Here is a 14713-nt window from a genome sequence, read left to right as displayed (position 1 = left end):
AGGGAAGCTCTTTCTAATGCTGAGCCTTTCATTCTCTGTGCAAATTGAGCAGAGATCGTTAGTTTTACCTTAGAAGTCCAATTTAGGTTCAAATCAAGCTTGTGCTTTGATTGATGCCATGATCTTGAAACTTTGCCTACCTTCACCGTGCAAGAGCAGCGCCGGGCTAACAGACTAGCTGGGCTGAAGGGCCTGCTTCTATGCTGTAGTGCTCTATGGCTCTACGACTCTTCCCAAAACAGCAACCAGCCTGATCAGGCACCACGTTAAAACCAAATCAGCACTAATAAGGCCCAAACACTGGGTATTGCATTTTCAAGCATTTCAGCCAAGATATTGTATGGCATTCATAGAATCACATAATAGTGATGCTCAGAAGGAAGCTGTTTGGCCCATCATTCAATAAGCTGTCTAGATTTCCCTACGTCCCCACGTATAAAATACATATTGCCTTTGTATAAAATACTGTTGAATCTGTCTGCACGATCCTATATGTCACTTACTGATTTTCCTTATATTGCATCTGGTTAATTTCTAAACCCTAAAACCTATGGTCTTCCATTATCAACTGCTTGGCATTGAAAACAATATCTCTTTGTTAACTAATCCAGACTTTTTTTATGTGATAATCAAAGCAATTATATTGAATATTTCACATCCAAGCAACGAGTGCCTGGAGCAAGTGATAATTACTTTGTGGTTGGTTATCTGCGAACTTATCTCAAAATATCTTCAGAATGGTTTATATCTCTGCAGAGAGCAAAAATGTTCTGAATGTCATGCCTCTTAAAATACATTCGTCTATTGCATTTGTGTTACAGTTGTTTTAACTTTAAAGGAATGCACTATAGCTTTTCCAAATTAATTCTGCGGAAAAAAGGAAAATATGAAAATGCTATAAATAGCAGTAATGGTTTAACCATATATGACAATATTTATATGTTCACCAAACTTAGCAGCTCTGTTTGTTTGCATTCATGCTTAAGAATTTGTCTGCTGTGATGGTGATCCAAGTAGACACGTGGCATCAAGCTTTGCTGTTATTTCTTGACTTGGTGTCCAGCAATTTTGAGTGCAGCAGCCTAGATATTGAATTATATTAGAAAAGGAAGTACTAACCCCACCATATCACTATCCTCACTCACCTTGTGATCAATTATCTTGTTAAATCTGACCCCCTTAGAGCTGACCTAATTCTGTCATTGACAGACATGCAGAATTAACATGTTCGACTCAGTGGCCGTTAGGTTATCTAACCAAGAGGTACTCAGACATAGTGTGAGATCTAAATCATCACACACACTTCATTTGTAAGATAGTTTGGAATATTTTCACTTGCACAAGAGGAGTAAACGTATTATTCATTTTTCGAGGTTAAAATGAGGGTTGGTTGTTCTCTAATGCATTTATAGTTAGGAGTTTTTACTTCAATTTGTGCTGCAGGTACGAAGATCGTAAAATAGAAGCATACTTTAACAGATTTTGATATGAATTAATTTGTTTTAAAAACCAGATGGTTTATCAGAGAATTCTACAAGTCACTGTAAGCGCAATGCTGCTTTACCAGGGGGTAGTGCACTTCACATAGAACAAGATCCCAAGGAGGTGTAAGCAACTGAACAAATTTAAAAATGCCAAAGTATTATACATGGCATGAAACTTTTCTCAGCCATCATTCTTACAATTTCTGGGGAAAATCAATGAATGAAGTTTGAGATTGAGAACCCTGACTACCTGTTTTGTCCTTTGGCAAGATCCGGATATTAAGGCACCATGTATTTATCCTTCTTCCATTCTACTTTAGAGAGAACAAATTAATCTTGATAATAATATTAGACTGATAATTCTTGTGCCTTCATATTCCATATCTTCTGTATCTATTTCTTCACTTTAGGTTTTTGATACTATGTTGAATGGTGACATGATTGGATATCCATCCTTTTTTGAGAATGTCACTGGATGTACCAACTACTACAACTATCTCCAGTGTACGGTGAGTGACTGAAATCTAAAAACATTCCAACAGCTTTGTCAATCATGGGATGTCAAGGTAAGAGAATCCAAGAAGAAAGGCAATGTGGCAAAATACCTCTCTGAAACATCTCTGAAGTATAATCATACACAGGTTATGATCATTGAAAAGAAGTCATTGCTGGCAATGTGTTGACCATGGTAGCACAAACAGGAGTAGGAAGGACATGGTAGAATTAGGTTGGAACAAAGAAGCTTCATCAGAGATTCGGTACAAGATAATGTCTGGTTTAGATAGGGTATGTAGAGGCAAATGGTTCCTATCAGCAGATGATTCAAGGACAAAGGGATGCCAATTTATAATTTTAGGCAGCAGATACAAGGGAAATGTGAGCAAGAACCTTTTAAGCAGAGAATTGTTGTAATACAGTGTTCACTGCCTGTATGATTGGTGAAAGTAGAATCAATCAATACTCTCCAAAGTGAATTGGAAAGGTACTTAGGAAAGAATAATTTTAGAGCTCTGAATGAATCAGGACTGATTGGAATGCTCTACAAGGAGCTGGCATGGACTCAGTGGGCTGAAGAATCATCACCTGCATTGGAATGATTCTGTGATTCTATAATCTATGCATCAAACACAGAATTAGAACACTTCTGAGCCTTTCCAATGCATTTTGAATTTGAATTCTTATTGCACTATATTTCTCTGGGGAAACACATCCAACTGCCATTGAAGCCAATTGGTGTTCACTTCATTGCCTTTCTCTCGTAAATTTACATGTTTTTAATAGCTATTTTTAAAAAAACCTGATTTTCCTTCCTGGTTCTAATTGCTATCTTAAAAAAAAATTGTGCCTTGATACTTTGGTGACACTATAGAATATCCATCTTTCTTTAATTTGGCAATATTACAATTTTCATGTCACATTGTTAGTTAAACTGTCAAGTTTTAAGCACAAAATGGTTACCTTTCAAATGAGTAGATGATATTAACAGTTGTCGACTGGTATCGAACTCTATCCCTAATACTTATTCACTGAGGTTGAAGTTAAGAATATATCATGGGGGAAAAGAGGATTGCCTCCATTTGTACTCTCCCTTCCTCTAGGTCTTGGAGCCATAGACTAATACAGCATGGAATCAGGCCCTTCAGCCCAGCTGACCATGATGCCCACCAAGCTAGTCCCACTTGCCTGTGTTTGGCCCATATCCCTCTAAACCATGTACTTATCGAAATGTCTTTTAAATGTTATTATTTTATTCCCAGGCTGAAAAAGGTGGTAGTCAGATTCATCCTGGCTCCCCACCTGTGTGGCTAAAAAAAAAATTAAATGCCCACCACACTGAACAAAATATTCTTGAAGCCAGTTTCACTGGCTCTCATTTGTTCAAGAACAATAGTATCCATTCCAGAATTAGGTGATGATGGTTGTTGAAGTGTCTTGAGGTTATTCCTTCCAGTTCCTTTTTATTACCATGTTGACAAGTTGATTTGAATCTCTCGAAGACCACAAACTGTGGTGGGTCTGGGGAATGATGGATGGAAATCTGGGTGGACATTGATACACACAGCATATTACACCGAGCAAGCTACCAACATAAAACTGCTAATTTAACAAGTAACATTATTGCTCTGAAACCCAGTTGGCAGGCACGGTAGTGTAGCGGTTAGAGCAACGCTATTACAGTACCAGCGACCCGGGTTCAGTTCCTGCTGCTGTCTGTAAGAAGTTTGTGCGTTCTCCCCATATCTGGGTCGGTTTCCTCCGGGTGCTCAGGTTTCCTCCCACATTCCAAAAGACGTACGGATTAGGAAGTTGTGGGCATGCTATGTTGGTGCTGGAAGTGTGGCGACACTTGCGGGCTGCCCCCAGAACATTCTATGCAAAAGATGCATTTCACTGTGTTTAATAGAGATATCTTATCTTATCATAGCCATAGATTAAAAGCTGAAGCCTATGAACTAATTTAATTATTTTATGCCAATCTTGGTATTTACCTTATATTCATGAAAGCTACCTCTTTAGGCAGTTTGAATGCTTAATTCTTTCCAAAATTTCACTTCTTTGTCAAATTATTTAGTTTCAGTCACTATTTTAAACTATGTTGTGTTATTTCTTTTGCTTGCTGGGTAAGTAGACATTGGGACATCAAAAATACAAGCTTAACTAAACAAATGGCCTATTACTGAACACTGTTGAAAATTGCTGAGGTGAGAATAATTGAATCCTAAAGCTATTTACATGCCTCAGATTGTAATATGTGTACTGCATCAAATACCAGCTCTGCAAACTGCAGTACGGAACTAAAAATCTCAAAAGTGATCCTAAAATAATAACCAATGGTCTTCTACCATCTGTAAGTGGCCCAGTATTACATCTTTGTTCCCAACTTTAATGAAGATTGAAATATTTGGGATGTAGGACAATGTGTTTGAGGAGTTCCTGACTCCTGTTCAGGCTCCTTGCTTTACCTGATTGCGGGCTTCATCTTCACACTCAGCCTGTAGGATTTTTTGGGAGCATGGCTTAACTCATTTTGACCGATTTTAATCTTGTACCATTTGAAACATCTTACAGGTTGGATTGATGAAAGCATTCAAAGCTGTTGCTTTAATCTGACCCAAATTTGTTGATTCTCTGATTGTTAAAATCTATCAGTTAGGGGAATGGGAGATGGGAAGGGATTCAGTAACGGGTAACACTCGTGTTATTTTGTAAAAGTTAATCTACGCCAAAACCAAACAAAGTTATGTGTGAATCAACACACACAAAATGCTGGAGGAACTCATCAGGTCAGGCGGCATCTATGGAGGGAAATGAACAGTCGACGTTTCAGGCCGAGACCCTTCATCAGGATTGGAAAGAAAGGGGGGGAGAAGCCAGAATAATAGGGGTGGGGGGAGAGGGAGGAGCACGAGCTGGAGGGTGAGAGGTGAGTCCAGGTGAGGTGGGGGTGGGGGGGGTGGAAGTGGGAATGATGTGAGAAGCTGAGAGGTGGAAGAGGCAAAAGGCTGAAGAAGATGGAATCTGATCGGAGAGGACAGTAGCCATGGAATAAAGGGAAGGAGGTGGGGAACCAGAGGGAGGAGGGTGTGGGTGATGGGCAGGTCATGAGGGCGGGGGAATGGAAAGAGAAGGGGTAAAGGTCCCAGAGGGATAAGGAGTTCCCAGCATCTGCTGTCTCTCTTGTGTCTCCAAAGTTACATGTGACATTGGTATCATAAGACTAATTGGTATATCCATTCTAAAACACTTACAAGCTGTTCACAAGGCACTTCCATGTCACTCTTAATAAAAATTATAGGGAATATATCGGAACGAAGCCAGATAAATGACGCACTGTCTGAAAAAAAGTAACGTTGACAGGTGGAGAAATTGCACTTAGCATTATTACAGGAAATTGTGCTTGGAAGATCTTGCAAAAATGATCTTCTGTTGTTAAAGTCAAATTAATTCTACCTTGTGTACTTTCTATGATTACTAATCGATTTCCCCTTAAAGGTACAACACTCAAATCAAGTGGAGTCGTAGACTGTGGAATAAAGAGATGAGGAAGGGGTAAGGATTGACACAAGAGAAGATAGCAGAGGTCAAACAGGGAAAATAGAGAGAAGTGAGAGGATTTGGGGCTTGGTGGGGGCGATATAAGAAGATTGAGCAGCACTAGAGACTACAAGAGGTGGTCGGGGACACTTTGCTGCAGAGAAAATTTTCTTACAATTTGCAAAATAGGAGTTTCTTTTCCATACTCATTATCTTGAAGTAGTTCTTCAAGGTAATGAGTATGTAAAAGAAAAAAAAGCTGATCTATTTAATCCATGGCTTTTTAACTCATTTATGTTATGCATTGCTATCATTGTAAATAATTTTAAAAATCTTTGTTTCATCACGTTATTTGATGTTGCCCATGGATTTATTTCCAACAGGAGCCGCCAGATCAAAGTTACTTCATGGGCTATTTATCACGGGCAGAAGTGAGGAAATCCATTCATGTGGGAAACCTGACCTTCCACGACGGATCGGAGGTGGAGCAGTACCTGTTAAAAGACATTATGCAATCAGTGAAGCCATGGTTGACCATATTAATGAATAACTACAGGGTAAAAGCAACTTTTGCAGATAAGAGGTCAATTTAACAAATGCTCATAGGATGAATTTTGATATATTATGGATTTATGGGAGCTGTGTGAATGGTCCTCAAATTCTGGCAAAGTGATAACACGCAATGGAATGGGGGCACATAAAACAACAACAATCACTTACTTTTATAATGCATGCCTAAACATTACACTGAGCGTCAGAGTGATGTAATGAAGAAAAATAACCACTGAGCCAAAAAGGAACGTGTTCTGTCACATCAACAGGAGGTGGAGCTTTTTGTCAATCCTGTCAAACCTTTGTAACAGTTTTTTTTAAATACCTCTGATATGGACGGAAAGGTTTTTCAATGAGGTGGGATCTCAGGTGAGTCTCAAAGGAGGAGTGGGACGTGAGGTGGAGAAGTGGAGGGAATTCCTGGTTTTGAGATAATCAGCAGAAATCATTGCCTTGTGTTGTAGGACAAAGAGAAAGGGAGATTGTCAAGGGAACAGAGTTGAAGTAACATGGGGGCGGGTGGAGTTATAGTTACAGAAGGTGTGATGTGAAAATGACAATGAGGTGTGGGGATGTCATCATCTTCAATGGTCCCAGCTCCACTGCTGACCACTCCGGTGATTGCGAGCACTGTTTACTCCAGAGAATAAGATCTTGGAATCACACTTGTCCAATAAGAGAGGGAAATGAAAGATGGATCTGTGGTTTTCCAGTTGAATAGTTGATAACAAAACAGCATCTGCAGTTTTATTGATTTTCATGAGCAGTTGGTAATGTGTATGAGGTGTGGATTGAGGCTTGAAATGGTGGTAAGTTGTAGTCTTAGAACATTACCTCTAGCAGCAAAGTGTCCTCTTGGCTATCATATCAATGACGACCACCGAGCTATCGATACTCATCTGTCATCTACACTCATCCCATTTACCAGCACTTGGTCCATAACCTCCTGTATGTGAAGGTGTGTCAAAGCATATGACTGCTGGGTACTAGCCCTGATTGATAGAGATTGTAAGCAAATGAATGGAGGAGCAGGGTAATTGAGCAGTCTGAATCTAGTGGTGCAGTGGTGAGATGAAGATCCTGAAGATGCATTTGACAATGAAGATGACTTTGACCATACTTGAGGTTGTGTGGTTCAGTGTGCAGGACATCAGGACCTGACTCCTGACTCTGACCTCCACATTTATCACCACCCTTTAACTCCTGTGTGGGTATTTCAAGGGCTTTCTGGCTCCTTGTGCATTTGGACAGATCTACTCTCTCCACCTGTTCCAGCAAGCCCTCCAGTGAAGCACCAGAAGGAGTTGTGCCGCAAACCTTTTGGCAAATCACAAATGCCTTCGCTATGACTTTAACCATTTACAGTGGTCACAATGCACCTTCCCCTTAGCTGTGCACACTGGGTGAACTGGTGTCAGCCATTCATGAAATGGGAATTTCTGTTGAAGTTGTAAGGGCATGAACAGGGCTGTTGCTGCTGATTAGATGCTGTCATCGCTAAAATGAGCAAGCACTGTGCCAGACCAAATCGACGTGAGTTAGTCCCATTTACTGCCCATTCCCCCATTTTTGGGGCAATCTAATTTGGCTCCAAAATTCGTCAACTTGCTCAGCTTGGAAAACGTTTATGAAAAGCAGAGAAAGGTATCTCTGAACTGGGCAGGCACTGTGCCAGACCAAATCGACGTGAGTTAGTCCCATTTACGGCCCATTCCCCCATTTTTGGGGCAATCTAATTTGGCTCCAAAATTCGTCAACTTGCTCAGCTTGGAAAATGTTTATGAAAAGCAGAGAAAGGTATCTTTGAACTCGTGTAATGATAATCATTACATAAATACTGCAATAGCTGTATGTCCAGAATAAAAGCAGTAAAGGTGAGGAAATACGCAGCAGAAAAGTAGATTGAATCTAATGCTGGCGAGCTACTGAATATGCTCCTTACATTCACACTTTGTTTCCCTCATCATAACGTCATCCATCTCAAAACAAAATTCTTGATACTTATTCTTTCCAACTAACTATATCTAGTCTCTGTTGCTGTTGCTCAAATATTCATTTTAACAAACTCTTCCAAATTTTCTATTATCTAGCCTTCACTTTAAGACGGAACTGAAACAGTCTTGATTGATATTTAAATCCCCTAGGCAGATGCAACAGGCCTTAACCAAATTTTTTTGGGTCCCATTGACATAATCCCATGGACAGGGATTGTTTAAATTTACAGGGCTTCCACCTCGTTTTAAGCAAGTGCTTCATTTCCCTGCAAAATTGTTCAGGTTAACCATGCAAACACTTGGAATCTGAGCAGATAACTAACATTCTCATTAATAATTAATCCTCTTGGCTCCAGAGGTGAGATTTGAAATGAACTCTGTGATTTGCATAACATTGTTGTAGGTCTTATTCCAAGAGGATTGGATGTTGATGTGGATGGTCTATGGAACATGACTAATGGAGGAAATATTGAAGGACCTGATATGCTCATTAAACATTTCTGCTATTTTCTGATCTTCTGGTATATTTCCTATGAGGATCTGGCTGTCCTTTGAGCCTCTCTTCTACTTTAATGCAAATATTCCCTGCTCTTCTTGATCTAGCCTACAATTGATCTGTCTTGTCGTGTCTGACTTGTTAGGACTCCTGGTCTGTGTTTTCTTTTATTTTGCATCTCTTTGGAAAGTCTGCTTTGCCTTTTGGTTATTTTGAAGGCCGTATTTAACTATTGCAGCCTTGCTTTTTTTTAATTTGGAGTGTCCATTTCCACAATATTTTTTAAAATAACCACCTTGTTTCTCTTTTCATTTTCCCTAAAACTGTTTTCTTAGCCCAAAAATCTCTGTTACAAAGTCATGGACATTTGTCGTATTTTGTCGTCGGTGATTGCCATTGTACTAAATCCAAATATACAATGATTATTGCATTCAAATCTTCGCTTACGGTCAGAATGCTGATTGACTGCTCAGCCCCCTGAGAGTTACAGAGACAGTTTAAAAATAAATGCATTTCAGGTAAATAAAGCAGGCAAGCAAAATATATTGCCTGTGTTCAAAAATGAAGGCAGCCCTCCCTGCTGTCGCAAGTGGGAGTTTTGGCCATTTTATAGCTATTGTGCGGAGATGTTCCTTCTGTTTCTTGTGCTTGATTGGGAATAAAATGATTTCTGCCCCACGTGTAAAGTTTCACAGAAGCAAATGTAATTATCTAAAATCTCTAAACTTTTTCAAAATGATACTAGGTAGAAATTTGTCAGATGCAGAAATTAATTCATGGATTGCCATCTAGACTAATTAAGTCTCTCAGGCCTGCTTTACATATTGTACTTCAATCTCTGTCTTGTGTTCAGGGACCACTTGATTATTTCCACATTGCAACGTTCACACAACAGCTGTGAAGGCTCTGTACAGAACACTTAGCAATTGTTCTTTTTTTTTCCCAGATTATATTTTTTCCTAAAGCATAAGCAAATACCATTGCAGCCAATTTATTGGCTTATTTTATATGCATTATGCTTAATGTTTAAATATTTTATATGGCAGGGGTGGGTAAGCAAATGATTTCACAACTTGCGTGGTGAAACATCATGATCAAGATTCTGAAAACTTAGCCTTGATATTTCTGTAATTGCTGCAAAGGATGGTTACACTTAAACTTGTGAACTTGCTGTCCTAAAATTCCAGTTCCTTCGGAATGCAATCTATTCTAGTACAGTGCTACTTGCAAATCATTCATGTTTCCTTTTCTGAACTTTTCTTCTTCAGGTGTTGATGTACAGTGGCCAGCTTGATATCATTGTGGCAGCTCCTTTAACTGAGCGTATCCTGCTTACTGTGCCATGGTCTAAAGCTGAGGAATACAAAAAGGCAGACAGACACTTTTGGTTTGTCAACCCTGGTGACAAAGAAGTGGCTGGCTATGTTCGAAAAGTTGGGGAATTTTATCAGGTATGATGATTGCAAATCCTAAGGTTAATCACCAGCATTGAATTATCGTCCCTCAGTTCTTATTGTAAGTTGAGTTTCTTTCTAATGCGGAAGCTGTAGCTTTTCTGTTGTCTTCTAGCAGCAGACTTGCTTATTTGAAACATAAATAACTTTCAGATCATTATTATCAATTAAATACCAATTATCTTTTTACCGAATATTGATATGAAGCATGAAATTAAACGCACACAAAGTACAAGATCTCCAGAAAGAGATGCACAGGCAAAATGAAGAGAGAGCTAGGAGGTAATCACACAATGGGTTGATGTCTTTGAATGGAATACAAGTTTCTTTCTAATTTGGAGAGACTGCAGATGCTGGAAATCTGGAGCAACACCAAACATCAACTGTCCATTTCCCTCCATAGATGCTGCCTGATCCGCTGAGTTCTTTCTAATTTGGTAGTTTTGGTTCCTGGGACTGCCAATTCAGTCGGTCACATGTTTTTTGTAATATCTTTTACATTGAAAAATTAAATCACTGACACTAGGAATAAGAATGAGTATTTTGTCTGATCAGGTCCTAGAATTTCATTTGAGCACAATCTTTGGCTTTTAGAATATTGTAAATGTATCTCCACACCAGCTAATTTCTTTGACGTAGTTTCCTGAAGCTAAATTCGCCTCATTGACTGCCTTAGGCTTTTGTCACTTGTAGACTGAGTTCAGAATTTTGATTCTCACCTGCAAACACTACCATGGCCTTGCCCTTCCTCCCCAGACCCCGAACCCTGTGCAACCTTTTCCTGTGTGCCCATGATCCTCCCATCTTCCAGTTTTGCAGCCTGCATTTGACATTGTACTTTGTACGGTAGGGCCATGGTCATCTTTGCCCAATGGTGGGGAATTCATTCTGTCTGTCTTTCCAGCTTCCTTGCTGTATGTTGCGGTTACCGTGACGCTATTACAGCATTAGCGACCCGGCTTCAATTCCCATCGCTGTCTGTAAGGAGTTTATACGTTCTCGCCATGTCTGTGTTGGTTTCCTCTGGGTGCTCTGGTTTCCTCCCTCATTCCAAAGACATAGGGGTTAGGAAGTTGTGAGCATGCTATGTTGGCGCTGGAAGCGTGACGACACTTGCAGGCTGCCCCCAGCACATTCTCAGTAATGCAAAAGACGCATTTTACTGTGTTTCAATGTACATGTGACTAATAAATAAATATCTTACCTTATCTTATAAAACCCACAAAAAGCTTAACTCTTCAGTGGTGTCCTTGTCACTTTATTGGGAGTCAATGGTACCGATGAGCTTGTGCTCATCAACCAGGTTATCATTTAAGTGCATGAGTCTAAACCAAGGCCCAGTTTTCTCTGTCAGTTAGATGCAAGTCGCCTAGCTTCAGCAAAGTAAGGTGGACTCTTGTTTGTGCAATCTTGTGGCACCCAAACGGACTGCTGTGTTTCCCACGGCAGTGAATACAGACTCAGAGACAAAATACAGAAGATGTTGGAAATCTGAGATTAAAACAGAGAATCGTCCAAATGCTCAGCAAGTTAGGCAGCAGCTGTGGATAGAGAAAAAGAGTTAACGTTTCAGGTTAGTGATCTTATATCAGAACTCCATTTCACTGACCTTTGCTGCAAAGTGCTTTGTGACAGTCTCAAGTCATGCAAATCCTTTCATTTTCTCATAGTACACAGTTTCAATTTGCTGCACAAGTTGGGGGTTAAATCTGCTTGAATTTTTTCTAGGCAGTAATGCGGACTAATTTTGTACATTGTGCAAACTTTGCTTAAACTGCTTTCGATTACAAGTCCCCTAAAGCTTCCCATTTGGCAATTCTTAGAGGATGCACTTCAACAAAGTCAAAGCAGTTAAAGTCCAAATTATGCAATCCCCAGAAATTTTGTCTCACTACATTTGTATAAATTCAGAAGCCCACGGATCCCTCAAACGCATCCAGATGGCAATAGCTGTGACACAGGAAGGAAGAAGCTTGATTTTTTTTTGAAACCATAAGAAGAATGTTGCCATTATGTTTTCCCTTTGATATCAAATTTGCACTTTTGCAGAGTATGGTATTGAGTGGTCTGGGAAAGAGACCACAGCTTGGAAGCAGAATTGAAGTTCAAAACATGTAACGGGATTATTTCCTGTGTTTGAACATATGATGGTACTTTAGGTGAGAAGCATGATTTAAAACATAGTTTATAAGGACCAGTTTTATTTTCAAATTCTTATCCATAAGAACATTAGTTAAAAGTAAACCCATGCATTTGACAATAAGATTGCTCAAAACACAAAGCATCTGGAGAAAAAAAAGGCAAGGACCAAAATCATGAACTCTGTTTCCCATTTCACAGATGCTGCCTGACTTGCTGAATGTTTGCAGTGTTCTCTATTTTATTTCAGATTTCTAGCATCTGTGATGTTTTTGCAGCTAAATGCAAGTTCATGTTTTGGATGGAGCATTTCATCAAGTATTGGAGCTAAGTAGTGAAATAGTGTTACAGCATTGTCATCTCATTGTTTAAAGGAAAGAAAAATCAGGATTGTTATTGTACATTTAATAACTTCAAGAATGCTTTACAGTTAATTAAATACTTTTAGAATGTTGTCACTGTTGTAGTCTAGGATACCTGGCACACACCAAACTCCCACTAATGACTTATGGGATAGGCCTAGGAATTATTTCATGCCATTTTTTAAAAACGGTGTTGTGGGCCACGTGTTGAGAACTTTTTGTGAAAGTTACATAAAAATAGAGGTCTTCCATCACGAGATTCACAGAACAATGTTGCTGGATTTCCCTGCGTAATGCTGCGCTGAATACTGTCAGTGCAACATTCTATGGTGGTACCTTGAAAGTTCTTGCAGTTCTCAATATGAAGCACAGCAGGTGTGATCTTTGCCACCAGCTCTTAAAGGGACATGCCACAGTACAAGCAGCACTCTTCCAGCTACAGGAGAGTGTTGTGACTGAATGAATGGATGATGCAAAGATGGGAGTGTATGGGAAGGGACTCCTGGTGATCTGTGGAACCTGGACAGGCTGCTGAAGAACAGTGCCCTCAGCGGGATAGGTCTTCTCCAAGGGGTCACACAGAGATCCTCCAAGGCTACAGCCAAGCACTCCTGGTAGGAAGCTGCCAGGATGGACACTAGAACGACATTAGTGTCCTGCATGAGTACCTGTACTTAGAGGAAGCTTGCAATGCAGGCAAATGCCTGCGTAATCTCAGCCTGCTCCTGTGGGCAGAAAGAGTATCGAGTAGAATTCTCCTTCCTTGAATTGTTGTTGTTCAGGCCAAATAGATGAAATTTTAGAATTGTACCACAGTTGAGGGCAGGCACGGTAGTGTAGTGGTTAGTGTAACGCTTTACAGCGCCAGCGACCTGGGTTCAATTCCGGTTGCTGCCTGTAAGGAGTTTGTACATTCTCCCCGTGTCTGCGTGGGTTTTCCCCGGGTGCTCCGGTTTCCTCCCACATTCCAAAGACGTATGGGTTAGGAAGTTGTGGGCATGCTATGTTGGCGCCGGAAAAAGTGGCGACCTTTGCGGGCTGCCCCCAGAACACTCTACGCAAAAGATGCATTGCACTGTGTGTTTCGATGTACATGTGACTAATAAAGATACCTTACCTTACCTTAGATTTATTCCTCAGAAGGAAGGAAATACTATTAAAAAACGAGGACATGAATTCTTTGACGGGAGCTAAACCACCCAGAAGTGTATACAAAATTACTGTACTCCGAGTTAAACCAATTGTCAACAACACAACACTTTTTTGGCATTGTGTGCATAAACATTTAGCCCAATTTGTTTCAGTAATGTTAGTTAAGAGATAAATATTGGCTAAGGGAGAAATAAGTTAGTAAGTTTCCTTGATGTTCCAGGTCTGTAAAAACTAAAATAGACCATTGCTTATAAAACATTCACGTTCTAAGAAAACACACTTCCCATATATCATATACTCATCATAGTATCAATATTATAAGGCAGTAGCCATAGAAAGATTTTTAAGGGATATTTGTGGCAGTAAGGTGTTTTAAATAATATCCATTTCTTTAATTATTCATTGTTGCACATGCTTCAAACCTGTTTTAAATAGAAAAAATACAAATAACCAGGGTCTCATAATTGTGGATTAACTTTAACAGTATTAAATAATTTTACCCTGAAACAATGCTGAAGTAATCTGTTTCCCCCACTATTATGCCCTTGTAGAAGGTTTTCAGACCAATGCATTTGATGGCTGAGTCACTGGATTCTGTTTATATTGCTGAATGCTCTCAGCTTCACTTGGCTGGAGGATAAAACTACCCCATTCCACTGCCACCCCAACCTCTACATCCCCTCCCTGTTACCTTCCTTGATAGATCCATTAGTTATCTGATCTGCCAATTTCAGGATTTTCGTGAATTACATTTCTTGGCTGTTGCTGAAAGGTGAGACACTTTCCCACAGACTTGGTGAAGAGGGCGTTTGGCACGCTGGCCTTTATCGGTTAGTGAAGAAGGCTTTTGCGCGCCAGCCTTCATCAGTCAGGGTGCTGAGTATAGGAGTTGGGATGTTATGTCACTGTTGTACAAGATGTTGGTGAGACCACACTTGGGAGTATTGTGCACAGCTGTGGTCGCCCTGTTATAGGAAAGACATCATTAAACTGGAAATAGTGCAGAGATTTACGAGGACGATGCAGGGACTCGAGGCCTGAGTTA

The 14713-nt window shown here is 40.0% G+C and overlaps 1 protein-coding gene across 2 annotated transcripts in view; it reads left to right on the top strand.

Annotated features, from left to right (window-relative positions):
• The window catches only part of cpvl (carboxypeptidase vitellogenic like), an 82637-nt gene that overhangs the window by 51088 nt on the left and 16836 nt on the right, over positions 1 to 14713 (top strand). For both annotated transcript variants that reach the window (XM_052016899.1, XM_052016897.1), the window contains 3 exons: positions 1895 to 1993; positions 5903 to 6076; positions 9830 to 10012. In XM_052016899.1, coding sequence (XP_051872859.1) covers positions 1895 to 1993; positions 5903 to 6076; positions 9830 to 10012 — 456 coding nt within the window. The remainder of the gene's footprint in view (positions 1 to 1894; positions 1994 to 5902; positions 6077 to 9829; positions 10013 to 14713) is intronic.

Source organism: Pristis pectinata, chromosome 5 (genome assembly GCF_009764475.1).
Source record: "Pristis pectinata isolate sPriPec2 chromosome 5, sPriPec2.1.pri, whole genome shotgun sequence".
NCBI lineage: Eukaryota > Metazoa > Chordata > Chondrichthyes > Rhinopristiformes > Pristidae > Pristis > Pristis pectinata.
This window is presented reverse-complemented; position numbering and strand designations above follow the sequence as displayed.